Source organism: Mustela putorius, unplaced genomic scaffold (genome assembly GCF_011764305.1).
Source record: "Mustela putorius furo isolate JIRA1106 unplaced genomic scaffold, ASM1176430v1.1 tig00000788_pilon_pilon_pilon, whole genome shotgun sequence".
In the NCBI taxonomy this organism is placed as follows: domain Eukaryota; kingdom Metazoa; phylum Chordata; class Mammalia; order Carnivora; family Mustelidae; genus Mustela; species Mustela putorius.
In genome coordinates, this window is record NW_025421481.1 from 9,684,342 (window position 1) to 9,708,409 (window position 24,068).

Consider the following 24,068-nt stretch of genomic DNA (forward strand, 5'->3'; position numbering starts at 1 on the left):
ACCTGATGCAACAGACTATGATACAATATAAAGAATATAGTATCACTTTTACGTTCCTGCCAAAGTGCTTAATCTAACCCTTTACAACTAAATCCAGTTTACAGAAAATAAAGACATAGAGAAAAAAGCTTAATGACACCACAAGGAAACAGTAAAAGAAATCCCAAAATATAAGACTTTCTAAACTACCTGGTCTCTTCAAAAAGTCAGTGCAATAGAGAAGAAGGTAGAGATTCTAACTATATGCACCATATGCACCTTGACTAGATCATGGTTTAGAGGGCAAAAATAGCTAAAGACATGTCTCAGGGATAACAGGGAAAAAAATTCTAAATATGAACTAGGTACTTACATTATACTGGAAAATTACTGCTAACTTATGTTAAGTGTGATATTTGAAGAATATCTAATTCTTGGGAGATGCTTGAAGTTTGTTTTTTTAAGTAGGCTCCACAACCAGCATGCAGCTCAACTTGGCGCTCAAACTCACCACCCTGAGATTAAGACTTGAACTGAGGAGCACCTGAGCAACTCAGTTGATTAAGCTTCTAACTCTTGATTTCAGCTCAGGTCATATCTCAGGGTTGTGAGATCCATCCTCAACAGGCTCAGCTCTCAGAGTGGGAGTCTGCTTAGTCTGCTTCTTTCCTTCTCCCTTTCCATATGTCCCCACCAACTCCCTCTGAAATGATTAAATAATCTAAAACAACAACAACAACAAAACAAAACCTGAGCTGAGATCAAGAGTTGGACACCTAACAATTGAGCTACCCAGGCACCCCATTGCTTGAAGTTTTTAGAATTGAAGACTCAAAAGAGACTTGGGGTACCTGGCTGGCTCTGTTAGTAGAACATGCAACTCTAGATCTCAGGGTCATGAGTTCAAAACCCATGCTGGGCTTGGAGATCTAACTTTAAAAAAAAAGGGGGGGGGAAGCACTTGGGAAGCACTTGGGTGTCTCAGAGGGTTAAGCCTCTGCTTTCCGCTCAGGTCATAAGCTCAGGGTCCTGGGATAGAGTCCCGCAACTGGCTCTCTGCTCAGCTAGGAGCCTGCTTCCCCCCTCTCTCTCTGCCTGCCTCTCTGCCTACTTGTGATCTCTCTATGTGTACCAAATAAAATTATAAAAACAAAAACAAAACCCCAAAACTTATTTTTTAAATGCTCTAGCAAAAAAAGAAAAATCAGTAGAAAACACATACATATACAGAGACATATAAAAATACTGCTGATTTCTTTACTAACATGAAAACAAATTTAAAAATGGGTTATAAAGCTGTTTGCAGAATAGTTCTATCTTGAAAAACATTCCCAGGTATTTATAATACACATCTGTATACCTCTGTATACAGGAAGAAAAAGCATGTCAACAGTGGTTTTAAAATTGGCAGAATTTAGATTTTCTTCTTTTTGCTTATCTGTATTTCCTCTCTCTTCTAAAATGAATATGTACTGCTTATAGAACAAATGCCTACTAAATTTAGAAACAGATACCAAGAATTTCAAAATAATTCTTCATTCTACTTCTAGAGACCCAGAATAAGAGAAAAAATCAGATCTGATTAATATACAAGGATGTTCATCACAAAATTTTTCCTAATGGTAAAAATCTGAAAGTTCAAAACTAGGGAAATATTAAATAGGGAAATCACTAATAAAATTGTGTTAGGTACAAAACAGAATACCATTATAATCATTCAAAACTGGCATAAAAATTTTTAATGACACAGGAAATACATAGAGAATGTCAATTTTTTTAAAGGAAAAATTACTAATTACAAGAGGAAAAATATTAATGACACACTAGAGAAACTGAATAATACCTTATCATGGTGATAAAATCTGGCATCATCTGCCTCCAGATATGACAACCCTGAATTATCTACTTGTCTAGTATTCCATCCAAAAATACACAAACTACTGGGGCGCCTGGGTGGCTCAGTTGGTTAAGCCTCTGACTTTGGCTCAGGTAGTGATCTAGGCAGGCTGGCCCTGTGCTCAGCAGGAATCTGCTTTTCCCTTTTCCTCTTTCTTTGCCCCTACCCCTGCCTGTGCTCTCTCTCAAATAAATAAATAAAATCTTTTTAAATAATACACAAACTACCCTCAAATTAATTCAGAAAAAGTAGTATGTATACAGATTCACCAATATATTATTTTCCACATTTACCTTCCATCTTGCAAGGAGATAATGTTATCGCATTGGTAATTATACAGTACATGTATAACTGTCATATTCCATCAGGAAAGAGAACAAAGGCGGCAAATGTTAAAGAGAACCTGAATGAAAGGTATGCAGGAGTTCTTTGTACAATTCTCTTAAAATGGAATTATTTCAAAATAAAAAGTTAAATAAAATATTGTACTCAACCTGGGTGGTAGTTACACAGGCGAGTTCTTTGTGATAATTTATGCAATTTTTAGTAAGTTTATGAAAAAAAGAAAAGAAGGGAAAAAAGAGAGGCAAACCAAGAAACAGACTCTTAACTATAAAAAACAAATTGATGGTTAACAGAGGGGAGGACATACAAAAGACAGGTCAAACAGGTGATGGGGATAAAGGAGTGTACTTGCATTATGACATACACATGAAACTATATGTTAACTAATTGGAATGTAAATGTAAACTTAAAAAACAACTGAAGGGAGATACAAAACTATATTTAATACTTTACCAAGTCTATAGGAATACTGATTCTGATCTATTTGCAAATAATCAAAACTGATTATATGAATGTCAAAAAATATCAAAACTTACTGAAGAGCAACATAATCACAGTAATTTTTTATTTTTTCACAGCATACAATATTGCTTTTCAATATTCAAGTATTACTAAAAAAAATTACAACATATAATTAATATCTTCATTTGTTTTTTTAAAAAGATTTTATTTATTAATTTGACGGAGAGAGAGAGATCACAAGTAAGCAGAGAGAGAAGCAGAGGGAGAGGGGGAAGCAGGCTTCCCACTGAGCAGAGAACTCCATGAGGGGCTTTATCCCAGGACCCAGAGACCATGACCTGAGCCTAAGGCCGAGGCTTAACCCACTGAGCCACCCAGCTGCCCCTTCTCTACTGTTTCAAAAAAAAGAAGTTATTCTATCTCTATATTTAATTTGCAATAGAAAATGATGGTAAGAAGGAAAGGGTAATTTCTAAGGTTTATCAAATCTCAATTTTTCTTGTATTAAACATTACTTCAAGTCTTCCACCACATTCACATGGTTAAAAATTTTAAAAATCTTGACCACATCAGTAACAAAACCATAAAACATTTAAGAATAAATTTAACAAAATTTAACAAAAAATGAACATACCCACCTGAAAATAAATCAGATAAGTGAAAAAACATACTAGGACAATGGGTAAGACAATGTGACACAATTGTCAATTTTCTAAACAAATACATAAATGCAATTCTGACTAGAATTCTAAAGAAAGCTATTTCTATGGGTATGTGTGTTAAGACTATAAGACAGAATAGCTAAATATAAAAAGGAATTGTATTTGTTGTGTGGGGCAGAGAAAGACTTGCCTTATCAAATTATCCATATATATTATAAAGTTGTTGATAATCAGATCCAAATAGTACTAGCGTAAGAATATACAAATAGATCAGAATAATTGAAATTGGTTGATTATGAAAATATAGTTCCATTATATGAAAATATAGTATATGGCAAAGGTGGTCATTCAATTCAGGAGAATAAATTATTTAATAAACTATTTTAGCACAATTGGCTATTTGAAAGAAAATAAAATTGGCACTCCCAATCCTACCCAAAAAAACTCTAGACTAACTGAAGATGTAATAAAACAGAGATTAAGAGTTTGAAAAAAAAAATCTAAGAGACCGCTACAAACCCAGGAATATAAAATATAAACATGCACTGTATACAAAAATTTTAAGACTTTTAGAACAGCAAAAGAACAAAGCCAACAATAAAAAAATGCTCAAAATTATTAGTCTGGGAATCATAAACTAAAGTATTAATATATTCTTTGATACAGCAATTCCACTCCTGGAAAACTATTCCATAATAAAACTGCCATAACATAAGGAGGTAATACACACATACACGTGTATATTCTTAGAAATATTTATTACAGAATGGTTTGTAGTATTGCAAAAAACAGAGACAGAATGAAGGCTGATCAATTAGAAAACGGTGGAATAAAGTATGGCACAGCCACACTACGGAATATTATGAAGCCATTCAAAGGAATACCTGCTATTCTGACTGAGTTGGAGGGCTTTCTAAGAGATAGTCCTGAAGGAGAAAAGGTGAGGAAAGTGTGCCTATGATTCCATTTTGGAAAACAAGACCAAAAGAGCCCCTTTACATAAATGGACATAGATGTACACATATGTAAGTGTATAAGAATATGGAGGGTTACCTGCTAGGTGGTTACAGGGGTCTGGAAAGAAGGGAAGGAAGAGGGAACAAGCAAAAATAAATGAATAAAACAAAAAGACTGTCTTTAAAAATAAATGTGATTATGTGTACTGTGAAAATTTAATTAATGTGAAATTATATGTCTGTGACATTTCAAAAACGGACACTTTAAGACAGGAATAGTGACTGATGAATTCGAATTCAAAGAAAAGATGCTCATGACACAAAATTTCAACTTTATACTTATTCACTGAAAGTACTAGGAATGAAGGAGGGGGATTAAAATGTAACATCATGTTCTTTCCTGAAGTTTAAAGAAAAACAATGATGTCTTTACAGGTCAATGAAACAAGGCTACAGTAGAAGCTTTCTTAACCAACTATTGCAACCACTGAATTAACTGATGCTCTTGATTCTCTCTGTAAAAGTATACTAACCAATGCCCACTGTATGCTGAATATGAGGGGCTGACAGGTTCCTGTTCTGAATAATAATAACAGCAGCTAACACGTCATATTTACTATGTGTCTGTTACTCTCCTAAGTGCTTTACATATATTATTATTCCTCACAATCCTATGAAGTGCTCATTTTATAGACGAAGAAATAAAAGGAAAGACATGATAAATTACTTGCCCAAGTCACAAAGCTAATAAGTGTTAGAGCTGGGATTCAAATGAATCCCAGCTTCTATGTTCTTAACCAGTCAGCGTAATGCCACTGAGTGTCTGCTGACCAGGTGAAATGTATCCTTTCAAAAACACTTTCAACCATCAGGTGATGCATCTGCAAACTAGTGTAAGTTATCTGTACTTGTTACTATAATTATGTAATTCAGTTATATAGTACATAAAAGGAATTTTTCCAATGAAACTAAATTGACTACTCAGAAAAATCTCAATAAAGGGAAGTCACCAAAAAATACCTCTGTCAAATTAAGCGCAGCTGCAAATGGTTTGAGGAAAAAAATGTACATATCCAGTATCAGCCCTCAGATTACTCAGCTTGTATTCCTCAGGGAAGCTCAAAATGGATTACATTTACAGACAATATATTATGGATATAGCTTATGGGAAGAAAAAAGAGGAGTACAATACAAATCCATGTTCTAATACTGAGATTGATGAAAAACAAATGTTTAAGTTAACTTTTATCAATAAAAATTTTTTAGTTTTGCGATCCCCACCTTAACATACTTTTTTGATTAACTGAACTACTACTGGTCCCAATCATTTTGGATAAGACGGCTTCTACTGTATTTTCTATAACAATTCACAAAGCTTTTTCTGAAAAAAATCAAATCTGCTTTATTGCTAAACTACACCTTTCAAAAGTCAAACTGGAAGTTATCTTATGATTCTTACCCATCTTGTGTGGGTGGGTACTCGCATTCTTGTCCTTTGGGAAATACACCGTTAGGATACAGGTCACATATTGGAACTGAGGGAGGGTCTGTTTGAACTTTTGCTGTGAGATACAAATAAAACATTAACTTCTGTAGTTAAAAATAAAATTAAGCAGTTATCATTACATTTTTTCTCAGTTCCTAATGGCTGCTGTATGTCCTAATTTTAAGGAACCTTCTTGCTATCATAGCCTTATAGTTAAAAACAGAAGATATTTCACCATGCTGGCCACCTCCTCTCCAATTTACTGTTGCTTGGGAATAGAAATATTCAACTCCTTAGAATTCCACTATGTATTTAAACAGTACATGTCTTGGCAGAAAGTACGTTTCTAGTATTTTTGTCTTCATTTACTACACCAAAAGTAGAATAGCACATAGAGGCTGGTTTTCACAAATAAAAATCAAAGAGGAAACAAGAAAGTATGAAAGAAACCCTACAACAATGAGGTAAAAATATAACGCTATTACATATTAATAAGTGAAGAACTTATTTCAAGGGTATATTAGGTATAAAAGTTAAGAGTATACATACCCAGTGCTAAAAAGAATTTAGGTATCCATATACAAAATTTCCAGATACTTAAAAAAAGTTATAGTCCTTAGCATACATTTTAAGGACATTATTTCCCAAACTATATTCTAAAAGACACCAGTGTTCCAAGATGATTTTTAAAAATATCTGGAGATTTGTCTTAAAAATTTTTTAAATACACAGAACCAGTTATAGAATTCCTACTATATAAAGAACTGCCTTTTAGTAATGAATGCTGTTCCCAAAAAATGCCAGGAAGTCTATTAATTTATGCAGTGATATTGGACACTTGATGCATTTCTGTAGCACTTCAACTACTGAGGTGAAATATGTGGTGTCCTTTTGATTGTAACTGGCCTTATGGATTTTGTGTGTCTTAAAGTTTAACACCATTTTGCTCTCTTTTTTCTGCAATGGGGGAAAAAGAACTATATAAATAAAAGTATAACCATTTATTGAGTCACATCATTTACCCATGGAACCATATTTTGGTCTGTTCTTTTAATTCAAACACTCAGTACCTCATGAGCACCAAATGTTTTTGACTTTACATAATGTTTAAAAGTGTTCTATGGGCACATAAACTTGGGAAACACTTTAAGGTTCCTCCTAAGAGGAAACATTAGAATTTAAAATAAAAAAAGATCTTAGAGCTCACCTAATTTTGCTTTACACTTAAATCCGGGAATCGCATAATACTCCTGATATATGGCAGTGTGCTCCCAACAATGCAGACAATCTATCTCTGAAGTGAAAATCCATTCATTTTGAAAGAACTCTATTAGAAAGCTCTTCCTACACTTCTCTCTCCCTGTTACTTTCATCTGTTAGTTCTAGCTTTATTCTTCACAGTTGAAAAAATTTTATTTTTAATTTCTACTGATTCCTTCCTCTGTATGATGAGAAATCACTTTAAGGGATATGGTTCTTAACACTTTCACCTCTATTTGCCAACCCCGAAACTGTCAATGTTCCTTTTAAGTTGGTATTAGAATTGACTAAAATGGCCCAAATAAGGTATAATTAATATAAGGCTATACTACTGATTCTAAAAATCCTATACCTATTAAATAGTTACGACTCCCTGCTTTTTGGCTCACATTATACTAACACTCAAAATCCTTAGACCTTATTACCCTGTACTAACTTTATATAGGTCTATTAAATTTCAGCTTGTTAATACCTGCCTATTTCTCAGTTTTCCTGATCTTTTGAAAGCTTGAGTTTTATCAACAAAGTACTACTGCACTGCCCTCAGCTTTATCTCAGCTACAATTCTGATAAAGATGCCTTTTATATGTCCATAAATTATTAACACAGAATAAAAAACTCAAAATGATCATTAGAGAAAAAAATCTGTAATCAAAATATGAGAGCTGAAGTCTAGCCTCAACCACTTATTAACTGTGACTTGGACAAATGGCTAGATGTGCCAAGCCTCAGTTTCCTCATCTACAAAATGAAGAACCAAATGAAATGCTGGGTAACCTGTGAAAACTGTAATATACTATGTCCAAGGTATTATCTAAAACTATGTATAACAATCTGTACTGCAGTTACCATTAACTATCACGTATAATTCTCTCACTTTAGAGATGAGGAAATTGAGGGCAGTGAAGTCTATAATTACATTACTTGGTTTATTCCACAAGTGATTTATGACAGCCTACAAGGATATATAAAATACACAAATAAGACACAGTAAATTAGAGAACAAAAATCAAAACATGGAAAGAACATAAAATAGTACCTGAAATACCACCAATACAAAACCACAGATTTGACTCTAAGCCCTCTAGGAGCCAATACTTAAACATATGCATGGGTCATGTTTATGAGATAAAGCACATTACTCAGGAAAAGCACAATTATTCTTGATACCAAGATCAGACAAAAGGCTGTCTCTTGAGAGTACTCATAAAGAAATAAAATGAAAAGTAAGTTCAACATCCTCAGAGGAAGCACAATAAAAAATGATGGCATCATACTAAAACATCTGTCAGTGGAGGAATTTTACCAAGGGCAAATACAAAATAGCCCCTTATTTACCTTCATTAGGGAGTAATATAAGAGTATTGGGAGAAACAGTTCTCTCTCAAGCCTATCTCAGGTAATACCATGTCTCACAAGCACACTTTTAACAATTTTTGAACGGAAGGAATATGACATTACAATCACTGGAAGATTCCTAAAACACGGGTAACCCGTGCTCATTAAGTACAGACTATGCTAGGGACAGAACTGACATCCTATGACTAGAAGGAGATGCCTGAATAAAAAGAAGGCTATCCCATCCTCATCTGGTGACACAGTTGGAAAATTCCTGGTAGAGCCAAAAGCTTTCTTAAAAAACATTTAAATATTTCTCTTAACATAGATATAAAAATGAGTCAAGCCTCCAATATTCTGATTCATAAAATTTTAGCCTGGAAGATTTAAAAGAAGGTATAACCAGATACTCAGTGGTCCCTATACCCCAAAGGGCACAAGATTAGAACTTGTTCTGATTCTCAACCCAACCTTTATTCCCCAAGACTATACAATCTCCCCTTGGTCTCCCTAATAGAATATCAGGTCCCTGAAGAGGTTTGGTTTGCCATTTATAGAAACAAAACACAAGCAGGATCATATTTTAAATGAATACAAAATAGTATAATGTTATTAATAAAATTCAACCATATATACAAATTTTAAATAATGGTACTCTTCATTAAATATTTATCAAGAATCTAATAATTTCAAAGCTGGCAGGTGAACTGCATACTATGTTTATCCTATTATGCACAGTAGTATGACTTTACTCATCCCTGACAGAATTGCTACTTGTATTATTCAAGTTTTAAATTATAAATTTCATTCCTAAATTGTAGTAAAATGCAACCAACTTATTATTAATATCCCTTAGCTCAATAAGGGAATAAGATAAAGAAAATGCCAACAGATTGTTAAATGAAAAAACAGTTGTGAGTTTCACTAAATTCCACCTCTAATAAGCCTAAATTTAGTTCCTTGACACACAATGGGATCTAATGCAATTTCAAACCTATTCAAACCTGCTGGTTAATAGATACTTTTTATTTGTCAGGTAAGATCAACTTAAGACACTAACGTCCTCTCTTCTTCTTCTTCTTTTTCTTCTTCTTTCCAGCTGCTCCATCTCCATCCCCATCTCCATCTAGGAAAAAAGCATTACAAGTACATATTTATTTAAACCTCATAAGCAGAGGAACAAAGCAAGCGCAAGCAGACAAGTACACACACACACACACAAAGCATCTTAAACAAGATATAATAAAACTGACCCAATATTCTTAGAAAAGAATTCTGAATACTGCTAATGTATAAGAATTTTTTTTTTTTAAAGATTTTATTTATTTATTTGACAGAGAGAAATCACAAGTAGGCAGAGAGGCAGGCAGAGAGAGAGAGAGAGGAGGAAGCAGGCTCCCCGCAGAGCAGAGAGCCCGATGCGGGACTCGATCCCAGGACCCTGAGATCATGACCCGAGCCGAAGGCAGCGGCCCAACCACTGAGCCACCCAGGCACCCTAATGTATAAGAATTGGACTTGTGTAACCAAAAGCACTAAGGAAACTTTACTTGACTTAATCTAATTAAAGAACTTTGAATAAGATACTCTTAAGAATAAAAAATGCATTAGCAGTCTTTTTCAAAAGCTAGGAGAAGAGCTAGTCTTAGTTTAATACCAATAATAATGACTATGTGACTTTACCTAAAATACTAGTTTGCCTACATACACTTCGTGGTTCAACACTTGTATTTCATGACCTCATGTGATTCTCAAATCAATTTTATGAAATAAAACAAGGAATGTTTAAGGGACATGTCCAAGAAAATCCCAATTAGTAAATGGCAGAACCAGACCAAGAATATATCACCTGATACTAATCCAGGGAGGAGTATTTGAGGTGTCATATTTTAAAATACCTTTTCCTGCATAGCTACTATTAGAGAAAGAAAGTTCTCCTTCTGGATCATATTATATGAAAAAATCAGAGGGCATATATACTTTTCCTAGGTTCATAGTAGAACCTGATGCCCCAAAATGGGGATTATTAAGAACTATTTCAAAAAATTGCTTGCAAGGGGCACCTGGGTGACTCAATCGGTTAAGTGTCCAACTCTTGATCTCAGCTCAGGTCTTGATCTCAGGGTCATGAATTCAAGCCAAAGCTGACAAAAGAGCATCCCAAACTGCCAGTATCTGCCTGTAAGGGTTTTTTGGTTGCTTTTTAAAGATTCTATTTATTTATTTGAGTGAGAAAAGAGAGCATGAGTGGGGGAAGGACAGAGGGTGAAGGACAGACCCCCCACTGAGCATGGAGCCAGACGTGGGGATCGATCCCAGGACCCTGAGACCATGACCTGAACCGAAGTCAGATGCTTAACTGAGCCACTCAGGTGCCCCTGTCAGTTTTCTTTTCTTTCTTTTTTTTTTTTTTCTTAAGATTTTTAAAATTTATTTGACAGAGATCACAAGTAGGCAGAGAGGTAGGCAGAGAGAGAGGGAAGCGGGCTCCCTGCTGAGCAGAGAGCCTGATGCGGGTCTCGATCCCAGGGCCCTGGGACCATGACCTGAGCCAAAGGCAGAGACGTTAACCCACTGAGCCACCCAGGAACCCCCACCCCCCCGGCATTTTTTTTGTAACTATCTTTTAAGAAGTCCATACCATACTCCTGAACTTGTGGAAAAGATCAAGAATGGTATTATGCTGGGGCGCCTGGGTGGCTCAGTGGGTTAAGCTGCTGCCTTCGGCTCGGGTCATGATCTCAGGGTCCTGGGATCGAGCCCCGCATCGGGCTCTCTGCTCAGCAGGGAGCCTGCTTCCTTCTCTCTCTCTCTGCCTGCCTCTCTGCCTGCTTGTGATCTCTCTCTGTCAAATAAATAAATAAAATCTTAAAAAAAAAAAAAAAAAGAATGGTATTATGGCCAAGATTAATAGTGACTTAAAACATTTTAAATAAAGGTATCAAAACACTGAAGTGTCTGAATTTCTAAAAACACTGCTCAATAAATTTCATCATGAAGCACACCAACCTATCCACAAATCATACTGCTATGAAATAAGGATGAAAAGGAAGCTGTGGCAGACAATTAGACGTTGACAGTTTAATAGGATGTTCACCATATAGCATTTTAAATGTTTCACATTGTGCCAGTAACTCATGGCTAGCATCAGCAATTTTAAATCATGAAATCCACACCCATAAAACAATGTCAAATGACTGCTTACATTTTCTGCTCCAAGAGCTCCTCCCTTTTTACTCCCAGATAAGCAGGAGCCATAAAAGAAATCTTCTCACCACTATATTCTATTATAATTATCACACAAAACTGCAACCTTTTTTTTCTTTTTGAAAAATGATTAGGGGCTTACTATGACCCCTACTTGTCTGTGAGCTCCTTAAAGATTACATACCATTTCCTAAATTAAGACACAGGGCTAACTAAGCATGTGATAAATACTCTTCTCAACAAATGTTCTTTTAGTTTATTTTATCCTGGTTTTTTTCACCTAAATGATAAATAGGAAACAGCAATTTAGCAAAGATGGAGGTAACATGAGATAGGGCTTTAATGGACTGATAGAAAATTGCCAATATTTGACAATTTCTTACTTATGAAATTGCAATTTCTTTTATTATTATTATTATTTTGAGAGAGACGGAGAGAATCCCAAGCAGGCTCCACATTCAGCACAGAGCCCAATGCAGGGCTCCATCTCCCGACCCTAAGATTTTGACCTGAGCCAAAATAAATAGCTGGTAACTCAACCCACTGTGCTACCCAGACACCTTTTTTTTTTTTTATTCAAAGATTTTCTTTTTTATTTTTAAGTAATCTCTACATCCAATGTGGAGGTGAACTCACAATCCTGATATAAGAGTTGCATGCTCTATCAACTGAGCCAGCCAGATAAATCACAAAGTTGCAATTTATGGTCAGTCTTATGGAATTGGGTACAGGAAACATAGGAACACAGCAGAAACACAAATATGGCTGACTTACTCATTATTGGTTTCTAGATTCAAAAGCCCAAAACACAACTTGCAATTTCCTCATGTGTCATATAATCTAATTCACATATTCTACACTGCAATTTTAAAATAACCTTCATTCATTTGGGGCACCTGGGTAGCTCAGTGGGTTAAGCCTCTGCCTTTGGCTCAGGTTGTGATCTCAGGGTCCTGGGATCAAGCCCCACATCGGGCTCTCTGCTCAGCAGAGAGCCTGCTTCATCCTCTCTCTCTGCCTGCCTCTCTGCCTTATTGTGATCTCTCTGTCAAATAAATAAATAAAATCTTTTAAAAAAATAAATAAATAAAATAACCTTCATTCATTCAATAAATGTTTACAGAGTTCTTAAGTGCCAAGTAATAGGACAGAAAAGCAAAACAAGATAGTCTTTATTCTAGAAGAATATTCAGTGCCTAGCATACTGCTACATACATTAGACTCAACCTGAAACAAATGCTTCAGGATGTATAACCAGTTTTAGGGGTCCCTGGGTGACTCAGTTAAGCATCTGCCTTTGGTTCAGGTTATGAACTCAGGGTCCTGGGATCAAGCCCCACATCGGGCTCTCTGCTCAGCGGGTAACCTGCTCCCCCTGCATCCTCCACCCTGCCAGCCTCTCTGCCTACTTGTGATCTCTATCAAATAAATAAATAAAATCTTTTTAAAAAAAAATATTAACAATACCAAGTGCTTAAGAGATACAAAGGACCTGGAATTCTCAACCAGTGTGGACAGGAAAGCAAAATGATAAAGCTACTTTGAACAACAGCTTGATAGTTTCTAATAAGATTAAACATAGACTTCCCATATGACCAGCAATCCTACTTTTAGGTACCCACCCAGGAGAAATGAAAACCTATGTCCACACAAAGACTTGTATGCAAATGTTGTCTTTATTCATAACACAAAAACCAGAAACAACCTGAATATCCATCAACTAGTAAGTGGATAAACAAATCTGGAATACTACTTGCAATAAAATGTAATGAATTATTACTGATGCATATGCAACTGGATGACTCTCCAAAGTATCACGCTAAGACAAACAAGCCAAATAAAGCTGCACGCTATAATAATTCCATTTATAGGACACTGTAGAAAAAACTACATAACAGAAAATGTATCAATGGTTGTGAGGGACCAGGGGGTGGAGCAAGAGAACGGACTACAAAAGGGTGAAAGGGAACTTTTTTGTGGAGATGGAAATGTTAAATGAAAATGGTCTATATCTTGGTTGTGGTTACACAAATGCATCTTTGTAAAAACTTACCAAACTACAGACTTATAAAAGGTGAATATATAGAATATACAGTATAGTGAGTAAATCTATATAAACGATGGACTTGGCATAATGATGATGTGTCAAATGTATGTTCATCCATTGTCACAAATGCACCACTCCAGTGGGGGATGTTGAAAATGCGAGAGGCTTTACATGTATGGTGGTAGGGAGTATACAGGAAATCTCTGCACCTTTTGCTTAATATTGCTGAGAACCTAAGTAAAACTGTTCTAAAACATAAAGTCTATTTTTTGAAAATAGTGAATATAGTCCTGGGCAATATATGTACCTTAATAAATCTGACTTAAAACTTCACTGAATTACTTCTAGCACATTGCCAACTGCCGACAGGATTAACTTTTCATACCAATACTCCAGTTTCAAATTAAACACATCTAAAATTAACTCAATACTTTCTTTTTTGTCTATACCCCCCACCCTCAATCTCTTAACCCACTCTCCCTACTTCACAATTTCAGTGAACGGCACCAATATTCTGTCACCAATTCAAACCTCTAGAGTCCATCTATGCCTCTCCTTCCTTCTCCCCTGATTTAAAGTCTTTTTTTTTTTTTTTTAATTTTTTTATTTGAAAGAAAGAGATCACAAGTAGGCAGAGAGGCAGGCAGAAAGAGAGAGGTGGAAGCATGCTCCCTGCTGAGCAGAGAGCCCAAAGAAGACTTGATCCCAGGACCCTGGGATCATGACCTGAGCAGAAGGCAACAGCTTTAACCCACTGAGCCACCCAGGAGCCCCTGATTCAAAGTCTTTTAAAAGTCCTCTGAATTCTGCTTCCACAACCACTATTCCACTGAATTCTTCCCTTCCATGCTCATTTATGCCCACTTCAGAGAGAGAGAGCGTGGAGTGGGGGGAGGGAGAGGCAAAGCCTAAAATGGGGCTCAATCTCAGGACGCTGAGATCATGACCTGAGCTGAAATCATGAGTTGGAAGCTTAACCAACTGAGTCACCCAACTGCCTTCCCACCAATTTAAATAATCATTACCACATGCCTGGGCTGTTAAGTGCCCTCCAAAATGATCTCCAAGCCTTTCCTGGATGTTTCCTTTTTCCTAACAACACTGCATATACATGAGGACTAAATTATTTTTTATAACATTCTTCTCTTTTTTTAAACAATATTTTTTAAGTAAACTTTATGCCCAATGTGGGGCATGAACTCCTGACCCTGAGATCAACAATCTGACTCTATATCAAGAGTCATATGCTCTACCAACTGAGCCAGCCAGGCACCCCTATAACTTTCTTTTAAAAATGCTCCAAGGCTCCCTCAACAAATCATCTCATATGGCCAGTAATGCACTATTCAATACACTTTGAATCCATTCTCAGCACTGTCCTGGCCCAAAGTGGTCTCTTCTGTTTGGCATTATACAAGTCCCATTCCTTCCAAAGAGCCTTTGTTCAGCATTCAGCCTGCAATTCCACTTAGCCCCTCTTTGTTTTGTTTTAGAACAAAGATTCTGAAATACTAACTTTCCATCTTCTTAAAGAACTCTCACAACAGATTAGTAGTACTGACTGATACTGATTTTTGAAGTGAATTAGGAAAGTAACTCTATTGGAGAAAAACAATAGTTCTAAAATCATCTTTAAAATGACGTTAAAACGATTTCCAATCTGACAAAAGTTTCTCCTTCAATGTCAAGAGATTTGTACAACTTTGTAGAAAAGCAATGGAACAAGGAACACTCTTCAAGATTAACACTGTGATACTCTACACAGTAGGTCTATAGCAATCTATTTTATAACCTTGAAATTACAAGCCCCTTTCTTGCTAAGAGCTCAAAATATGTTCATAAATTGAAACACAACCCAAGGTAAAATGGACAAGGGGTTTGCTTAAGGAAAAGCTAACTATTCTCTTGAACCTTGGCACCTTTTCCATCAAATTTTGACTCTAAGTTCCTTGAAAGCAGAGAGCTTATGTTTCTGAAGGAGAAATATCTACTCTGCATTATCCTAACATGACAAAGTACAGCAGGTATTTTCTGCTAAGGCTTGGAGGACACAAGCCCAAGTTGACAATGCTTAAGGAAGAGCAGTAGGTCACAACAGTAGATAATTGAGAATGGGAAAGCTCCATCTCCCCCTCTACCTAAAGAGGCTGTAGAAGAGATAGCAAATATTACCTCCACTGTCTTACTGATAGCATCAATTTCTAGAATTTCAAGAATTACTATCTTTAAGAAATCTTACAGGACCAACATACTATAAGAGGCTAGAGGTCAGGGAATTTATAATAGAGTTCAGAAGGACTCCAATATACTCCTTGAGAATAAAGTGAGGGGGCTTTCATACAGAGTGAAAGGAACAGACCTGAAATCAGGTTCTAGGTTCAAAACCATGACTCCACTCTACACATAGCAGTTGTGTCACACTGGGTAAATGACATAATAACCATCACTTCCTGAGAAGAGTACCTACTTTGCTAGGTTTTAAAAAGTAAAATGAGAACACATGTGAAAGTATCCTAGGACAGTGGCCTGTACATATTAGTTGTTCAATAAATGTTAAACAGTCCTTCAATTTCTTCTTCTTCTTTTTTTTAAGGATTTTCTTTCTTATCTTTATTTGAGAGAGAGTGAAAGTGAGAGAGCACAAGTAGGGGCAGCGGCACAGGGAGCAGGAGAAGCAGGCTCCCCGCTGAGCAGGGAGTAGATGGACAGGGGGCTAGATCACAGGACCCTAGGATCACGACCAAAGGCAGACACTTAACTAACTGAGCCACCCGTGTCCTCCAGCAGTCCTTCATTATCATCTTAATACCCCCTACTTGGCATTTTGCCAAGTACATTTTTAAAAAGTTGAGATCTGTGTAATTGGAGCAGTCATTCAATTTATCCAACTTTTTAAGAATTGTTAATACCTTTCCCTTTTTATCTGTGACTCTGTGACACTGAGGCTTTAATGTTCATTAAAACATCAGAGAACCATAAACCATATGGACAAATACATTTTGTTTAAAGAATGTCATATCTTCTTGCTTTTCCAACCACAAATATCAAATTTACCATTTACCTTCATCGTCATCATCTCTTTCTTTCTCTTCCAATGCTTGTCTTTCCAATTGTCTTGCTACCTCATCAACTGAGGCTCCTGATTCTTTATCAGGTTCCTGTTGCCCTGCTGATCAAATATAACATAAATCAAATCTAAAAAAGATAGTTTCCAATCAGAATATGTTCTAAGGATCCTGGAGAACACACAAGTCCTTTCCTGCCTGATAAGTATTTGGGAAACAAACACAGAAACATTATTGTGAACATTACAGAATTCACTTAATGACAAAACCCCCCACATCTAAGTAGCTTTGTCCTTTCAACAAAATATCTATTATATTTTCTCTGTGCTAGCAACTAAAGGAAAAACAAAAATGTGCATTGGTCCCTATCCAATTGTTAAAAGTACTTAACAATTAGACTACTACAACAAACACTTTATTTAAAACAGGTAATTGAGATAGGTAATAAATGCTGAAGGTCTTAGAGGAGGATTTCTACGGAACACTGGGAACTTCAAGTTTTCATGAGAAGTCAGTCATCAAGCTAGGCTAGGAAAAACAAAATAAATTGAAAAGATAATTCAATTGCTAAAAACCAAAATTCTTGAATAGCTAAGCACAAGACCAGCCCCCCCCTCCACCCAAGTGAATACAATCTCGCTGTAGTAGCAATAGATATGTGTAGAACGAAATAGTATTACGAGTTAGCACATACTAAAGTGATATTCTGGCTACAGCAGAGGATTCATGTTGAGAGATAAAAATGTTAAATATTAGGGGCATCTGAATGGAAAAACTGAAGAGTTCGGATTTCACCTGAAAGCCAGGAACAGCCACCAGACTATGTCCTGGGATTAAATTTTCTTTGGAAGGGTCCCAGCACCAACAACTTTCCCTTTTCAACTTCCATTTAATAAAAATTTCAGAAAGATATATATTAACCCTTTCCAACCTCTCTCATCTTCACCTTCATCACTTACAACTTCTCCATCTGTCTCTCAATCCTCGTGTGACTGATTTTAAAAACAGGTACAAACATTGTTTTCCTAAAACGAAGGACCACGTACAACAAAAAAACACGGACTTCTTAAAATAAAACATTTAAGCTCCTAACGCATAATGGAATCCAAGTGTAAACTTTCAGCTGTCTTCCTTGCCTTACCAGTGGATTTAGAGAAGTTCCATTCCAGTCTATAGAATATTCTACCCGAACTACCTGCAAATGGCATCACAATTCAGGCCTGAAAACCCTGAAGCTTGACGATGCTATGGTTCAGGCAGGTGAAAATTTGCAACATTACCACATATTCTGCAATTACTCCTCGGTGACATGACCGCGTGGGCACACACACATATACACACACCTCAAAAGCGCAGCCGGCAACAAAAATTCCTCTGTAAACCCGGGAGGTGGGGGGGAGGTGCGGCCAGGGCACTGAGACTTGCCCACTCCACCCCCATCCTTGAAAGTATGTTCCAGAGACCTTCAGCAAAGAGGCGACCGTATGGGGTCAGAACTAGATTTTTGAGGAGGGCAAACCGCCAGAAGGGTGACAGGACTGAGCCGTGTGCGCAGCTTCGAGTCCGCTGCACGATCTGTGTGGGAGCTGAGTTCTGGCACGTCTGAGGGCTCAGGCCCAGCAACCCCAGAACCTCACGACCAGCTGAGGCACCCTATTCACCCCACCCCAACAGCTCCCTAGTTCCACAGAAAGAGAAGCTGCCTTTTCCTCACACTAGAAATCTGTAACCTGGTTTTGACACACGCTCTGTCCTGGGAATCAGTCCAGAGCAGTGTTCGAGTCCTCACTTTCTGTCACCCCCGCCGGGCCTGGGCCGAGCCGTTCGACCATCCCCCGCGGCGACTGGAAACACATAAAACCCCCTTTACCTGTGGCAGCCCCTTTACTCTTCTTCTTCTTCCGTCTTTTTTTCTTGGCTGCTTCCTCAGCTGTAGAGGCCGCTCCTTCTTCTCTGTCGTCTGGATCCAAGTCGCCATTCAGGTGGCTCCCGGAGGACGCTGCCTCCTCCACGCCCGCCATATTGCCCGAGAGAGCGCGAGAGAGAGTGAGACAGAGCGGCGAGGGCCCGCTCCTTCTTCACCCACCCACACCAGCGACGCCGGAAGCTGCTCTCGATGGTTGGAGAGCAGGGAATGCTGGGATGTCGGAGGACTCATCTGCGTAGCTCGAGCGCGAAAGAGCGCGGGACTATACTTGAAAGAGTCGCTCAGGTGTAGTTTCTGAAGCGCTGGCGGAGCTGGACCGAAAGCCCTTTTTTGTCCCGCGCCTTGGGCGTTTCCCGGGCAAATGTGTCGGCGTTGGGTCAAGTTGAATACCTGTTCTTTGCCATGTGGCCAGGTCCAGCGCGCAAGAGGGAAGGGCGTGTCTGCTGGAACGGAAAAGTTTTATATTCGCGGTAATATGAAGCGTACCGGAAGCGAAGAGAAGCCCCCAAAAATGTGTTTGCTTGTACACCTTTTTTATGACTCAAAAGGATTGCGTTGTTTTTCACAATTACAGTTCACGGCGAGGCTGTCCAGGCACTTAAGGAGAAAAACCTGCGGGAGAGACTCAAGAGGCAGTCAGGACGGGTTTCTTATTAGAGAAGGCAAGGGAAGACCGCGTCTGAAGACGGAGGGAGTGATTAACTGCAGAGTGCTGCTGGGAGGTCAAGTAAGAGGACTGAGGAAGGTCTGTTGTGTATAGTAACATGGAGGCCAGTGATAACTTTAGCAAGAACTACTTAGGTAGAAAGACGGAAGCCGGATTCAGGAGAGCTGAGGAGCGAGAAGGAGGTGAGGAAATGAATCTCCTCATCCTTCAGATATCCGCTTAAATGCCACTCGCTCTGAGACTCCTTACTCAGTAATCTAAATCTCCTTTTACGACCTCTTGTTGAAGGGTTAACCTTTTTTCATGGCGATTTGTAATATAATCGGTTCGATAAATTGTTTTATGTCTGTCTCCCCAACTACCTGAGCTCCGTAAGAACAGGAATCCTGCGTATTTTGTACTCTATTACCAGCACCCTAGAGCTTAGTCTGAGCTCAGGAAATATTCATTATATAAATAGAACTTTAAAAGCTCCAAGTCCTTTGTTTCGTTTTATCCACTTTCGAGTTGAGGAAATTAGAAAGTTTTGTGAGCTTACATCAGATCCTACAGTAAGTGAATAGCAGAATCTAAGCCCAGGTCATCAGGCACCAAAAGTTTAATAATTCGGTATTCTGCCTTCCCAATTGAAATTTCAAATCAGTAAATTGATTTTACAAATTAGTGGTTGATTGTAGACTTGAAGTAATTTTTCTTGATGGATGATTAAAAAAGGAACGGCACAACTCTGTACCTTCAAGAAACTTCAGATTCAATGAGACAGACATGTAAATAAATATGAATAACATAAGGTGGTAATGCTTTCCTTAAGTCATATATTAATCATTTCCTATTCTGAGCTCGTCCATCACAAAGCTGAGAGATTTTAAGAGTCTGAAAGATCTTCATACTAGGGGCAAGAATGTGGCTCCTCAAGCTCAGGAGAAATCAAAGCTCTCACCCTTTCCAGGCGCAAAGTTACTGCCAGAAGCTTTTGAACAACCTTAACAGTAAAATATCCCACATCAAAAATGCCTGCAAAGCTTGTTGTAAGTCTTTGCAGTTCCTCTCTAAATTCTGGGAACACTTGGACTATGGCTACTATCTCAGACCCTGTCTGGGAGACACAGAGTCCTGGAGAACAGAAACAGAATGGTAGCATGGGTAAATGAATTTTCAGAAAGGGATGCTGGAGATATAGGTTGATCTACAAAATTTTCAATGTCAAAATAATATTTTTTCAGTAAAAGAAAAATGCTAAAATGCAGTGATAAAACATAGTTTCTTTGTTGCAAAGGGATTGTACTGTACTTCCCCTTTCTTGAAAAAGAGGCAAGAAAATAAAACTTTTAGTATAAAAACAGTGCATATCTTAACAGTATGGTAATGGATATTTACTGGATGATTATTTTCCAGGACACTTCAGTGTTTGAGGTAACTTAAGTACTTAAAATGACACTTCTTATTTTCCTCATTTGGTTTCTTCTACAAGAGGAAATGCAATAGGGCAAAGGAATGAAAAATGTTGAAAACCAAAGAATCTAAGAGAACTAAGAATCTAAGTAAAAAAAAAAATGTAAATACCAGCATAGCCTATATTTTTTCCAGAAAACTACATAAAGTAATTTTTGTCTCAGATGGTTAGCTAGATTAGCAGACAAAAACATTATTTTCCTTAGGGAAGTATTTTTCCAATTATAAAGTCAATGAATTATAATAAAACATTTTTATAATATTTTATTTTTAAGTAATCTCTATACCCAATGTGGAGCTTGAACTCACAATCCCAAGATCAAGAGTCACATGCTCTACTGACTAAGCCATCAGGTGCCCTGATATAATATGACAGTTGTTATATTGTCTAAAAATTTAATTTTTTGCTGAGAAAATCTGGATCCTAAAAATGAACATTTTTAGCCCCAGCCTTATTTTTTATTTTGAAGTACTTGTAGGGTAGATGATGTTGGGTTTTGTGACCCGACAAAAATTTTTTTAAAACGCCATACTTTGTTAATTATCAAACCATTTTTTAAACCTTTCTGAACAGTGAAATCTTTAAGTCCGCTGGTCTGTAGTTTAAAGAAAGAATTGGAAATGACAGAGCCTCACAGTAGGGGAGACTTGCTAAGATGTTATTATTGATAACAGTAATGATCAGAACTTATATGTTGGGGGGCTAGAGAGGAGAGGTTGGATTGCAGAAACATTTTTAACCTAGAATTAAAACTTAGTGGTCCATTAAATGTGGAGAAGTAGGAGTTGAGGATGACACCCAGGTTTCTGGCTTGGGTTCCTGGGTGGATAGTGGTACCACTCCCTGAGATAGGGACTAAAGGAGGAGTAGTAAGTTTTGTAGGAGTTTGAGGGGAAGATAAGCTTTGGACATTTTAAGTTTGAGATGTCTGCAGGGCATCCGGGCAAAGATATCTAGTAGACAGTTAGAAATATGGGTCTAAAGATACAGACATGTGAGTTTTTAGGACTTGAATATGGTAGAAGGCTGTAGATGTGGTAGTTCAGAGAGAAAAGAAAAGGGCCCAAAACAACACAACCCAGAAGGACACTAACGTTCAGGGATTTTGTTTGCTTACGATGAGAGTGGAAATTCTGCTAAGAAAACTACAGAGGAATAATAGGACAAGAAGTAGAAAATGCTTTAGAGAATAGTCACATGGAAATAAGGAGAGAAGAAAGTTTTACAGAACAAAGTTTTGGTCAATTCTATCAGCTGCTGATAGGCCATTGATTTTGGAGAGAGCCTTTCTTGAAATTAAATGGGGCTTTTTTTTTTAAGATTTTATTTATTTATTTGACAGAGATCACAAGTAGGCAGAGAGGTGGGCAGAGAGAAAGGGGGAAGCAGGTTCCCTGCTGAGCAGAGAGCCCACTGCGGGGCTCCATCCCAGAACCCTGAGACCATGACCTAAGCCAAAGGCAGAGGCTTAACCCACTGAGCCACCCAGGTACCCCCCCCCCTTTTTTTTAAAGAGGGAGGGCAGAAGGAAAGGGAGAGAGAGAATCTTAAGCAGGCTCCATGCCCAGTGCAGAGCCCAATGTGGGGCTCAATCTCACAGCCCTGAGATCATGACCTCAGCCAAAATCCAGAGTCAGATACTTAACAGACTGAACCGCCAAGGCACCACTAAAAGTGGCTCTTTGCCACATGCTTTTCTATAATCCTTTCTCTATTTCTGTCCAACAATATCCTAAGTTACCTTTTATTTTTCAACACGTTCTTTTTGTAACTGGAGAATAGTTAGGTACTTTATAATAGAACTTCTTTACCTTCCCCATACTCTCTATGTAGAATATATTAAGGCTGTGGACTTTGGGGAAGACATATATGGTTGCAAGCAATATTCCTATGGCCAACATGTCATGAGTATCATTACCCACATGGAAGCTTCAAGTGTTTATTAGTCAGGGATACATAGGAATCAATATTAAGAGTTCATAAAAGAAAGATAAGAACAGCATGAAATACTTGAGACAAATAACAGTACCATTCATAGGCTCCCTCTTCCCATCTCTCCTGATAATGTTTCCCCACTGCTTATTAAATAATGAGGGTTGGGTGCCTAGGTGGCTTAGTTGGTTAAGCACCCAACTCTTTTTTTTTTTATAAACATATATTTTTATCCCCAGGAGTACAGGTCTGTGAATCGCCAGGTTTACACACTTCACAGCACTCACCAAAGCACATACCCTCCCCAATGTCCATAACCCCACCCCCCTTTTCCCAACCCCCCTCCCTCCAGCAACCTTCAGTTTGTTTTGTGAGATTAAGAGTTATGGTTTGTCTCCCTCCCAATCCCATCTTGTTTCATTGATTCTTCTCCTACCCACTTAAGCCCCCATGTTGCATCACCACTTCCTCATATCAGGGAGATCATATGATAGTTGTCTTTCTATGCTTGACCTATTTCGCTAAGCATGATAAGCTCTAGTTCCATCCATGTTGTCGCAAATGGCAAGATTTCATTTCTTTTGATGGCTGCATAGTATTCCTTTGTGTATATATACCACATCTTCTTTATCCATTCATCTGTTGATAGACATCTAGGTTCTTTCCATAGTTTGGCTATTGTAGACATTGCTGCTATAAACATTTGGGTGCACGTGCCCCTTTGGATCACTACGTTTGTATCTTTAGGGTAAATACCCAGTAGAAGCACCCAACTCTTGATCTCAGCTCTTAATCTCAGGGGCATGAGTTCATGTCCTGCATGGACCCTACTTTAAAAAAAATAGAAGTTGAGGGTTATTTTGATGTTAAAGGTTGAGGTAGGCTGAGTTGAACTCGGACTATATTGTAAGTGAGGTTGTAATATGGAGATTTTTCACATAATTTTTCACACTTGAAAAATTATGGTGGACCCCACAGATTTTTTTTTGTTTATATGATGCCATAGATTGAATGTGTCTCCCCAAAATTCATATGTTGAAAACTAACCCCAATCTGATGGTATTTGAAGGTGGAGATTCTGGGTGGTGCTTAGGTCATGAGAAGAGAGCCCTTATGTATTTTTACAAAAAGAGGCTCCTAAAAGATCCCTTGCCTTTTCCACATATGAAGATTCAGGCATCTATAAACCAGGAAGCTGGACCACACCAGATATTGCATCAGACAACTTGATATTGTCTTACAGTTACTGAGGTTTGGTTGACTTTGCTTTGTTTTTTATTTTTATTTTTTCCCTTTTGCTTCAGTTTGGATGGTTTCCATTGCTTATTCAGTTAATTTTCATTTCAGATACTATATTTTTCAGTTCTAGAATTTCCATTTTGCTT

General features: G+C 37.6%; 1 protein-coding gene across 3 annotated transcripts in view; it reads right to left on the reverse strand.

Moving 5' to 3' along the window:
• METAP2 (methionyl aminopeptidase 2) overlaps positions 1 to 18,809 on the reverse strand; it is a 40,936-nt gene extending 22,127 nt beyond the window's left edge. Inside the window, exons 1-4 of one of the 3 annotated variants that reach the window (XM_045084817.1) lie at positions 18,575 to 18,809; positions 16,701 to 16,808; positions 9,446 to 9,511; positions 5,761 to 5,863 (exon numbers count right to left, since the gene is read on the reverse strand). In XM_045084817.1, coding sequence (XP_044940752.1) covers positions 5,761 to 5,863; positions 9,446 to 9,511; positions 16,701 to 16,808; positions 18,575 to 18,725 — 428 coding nt within the window. In that variant the 5' untranslated portion in view covers positions 18,726 to 18,809. The remainder of the gene's footprint in view (positions 1 to 5,760; positions 5,864 to 9,445; positions 9,512 to 16,700; positions 16,809 to 18,574) is intronic. The other 2 variants (XM_013054188.2, XM_004748508.3) reach the window with 2 other exon arrangements.
• Between the last annotated feature and the right edge of the window lie 5,259 nt (positions 18,810 to 24,068).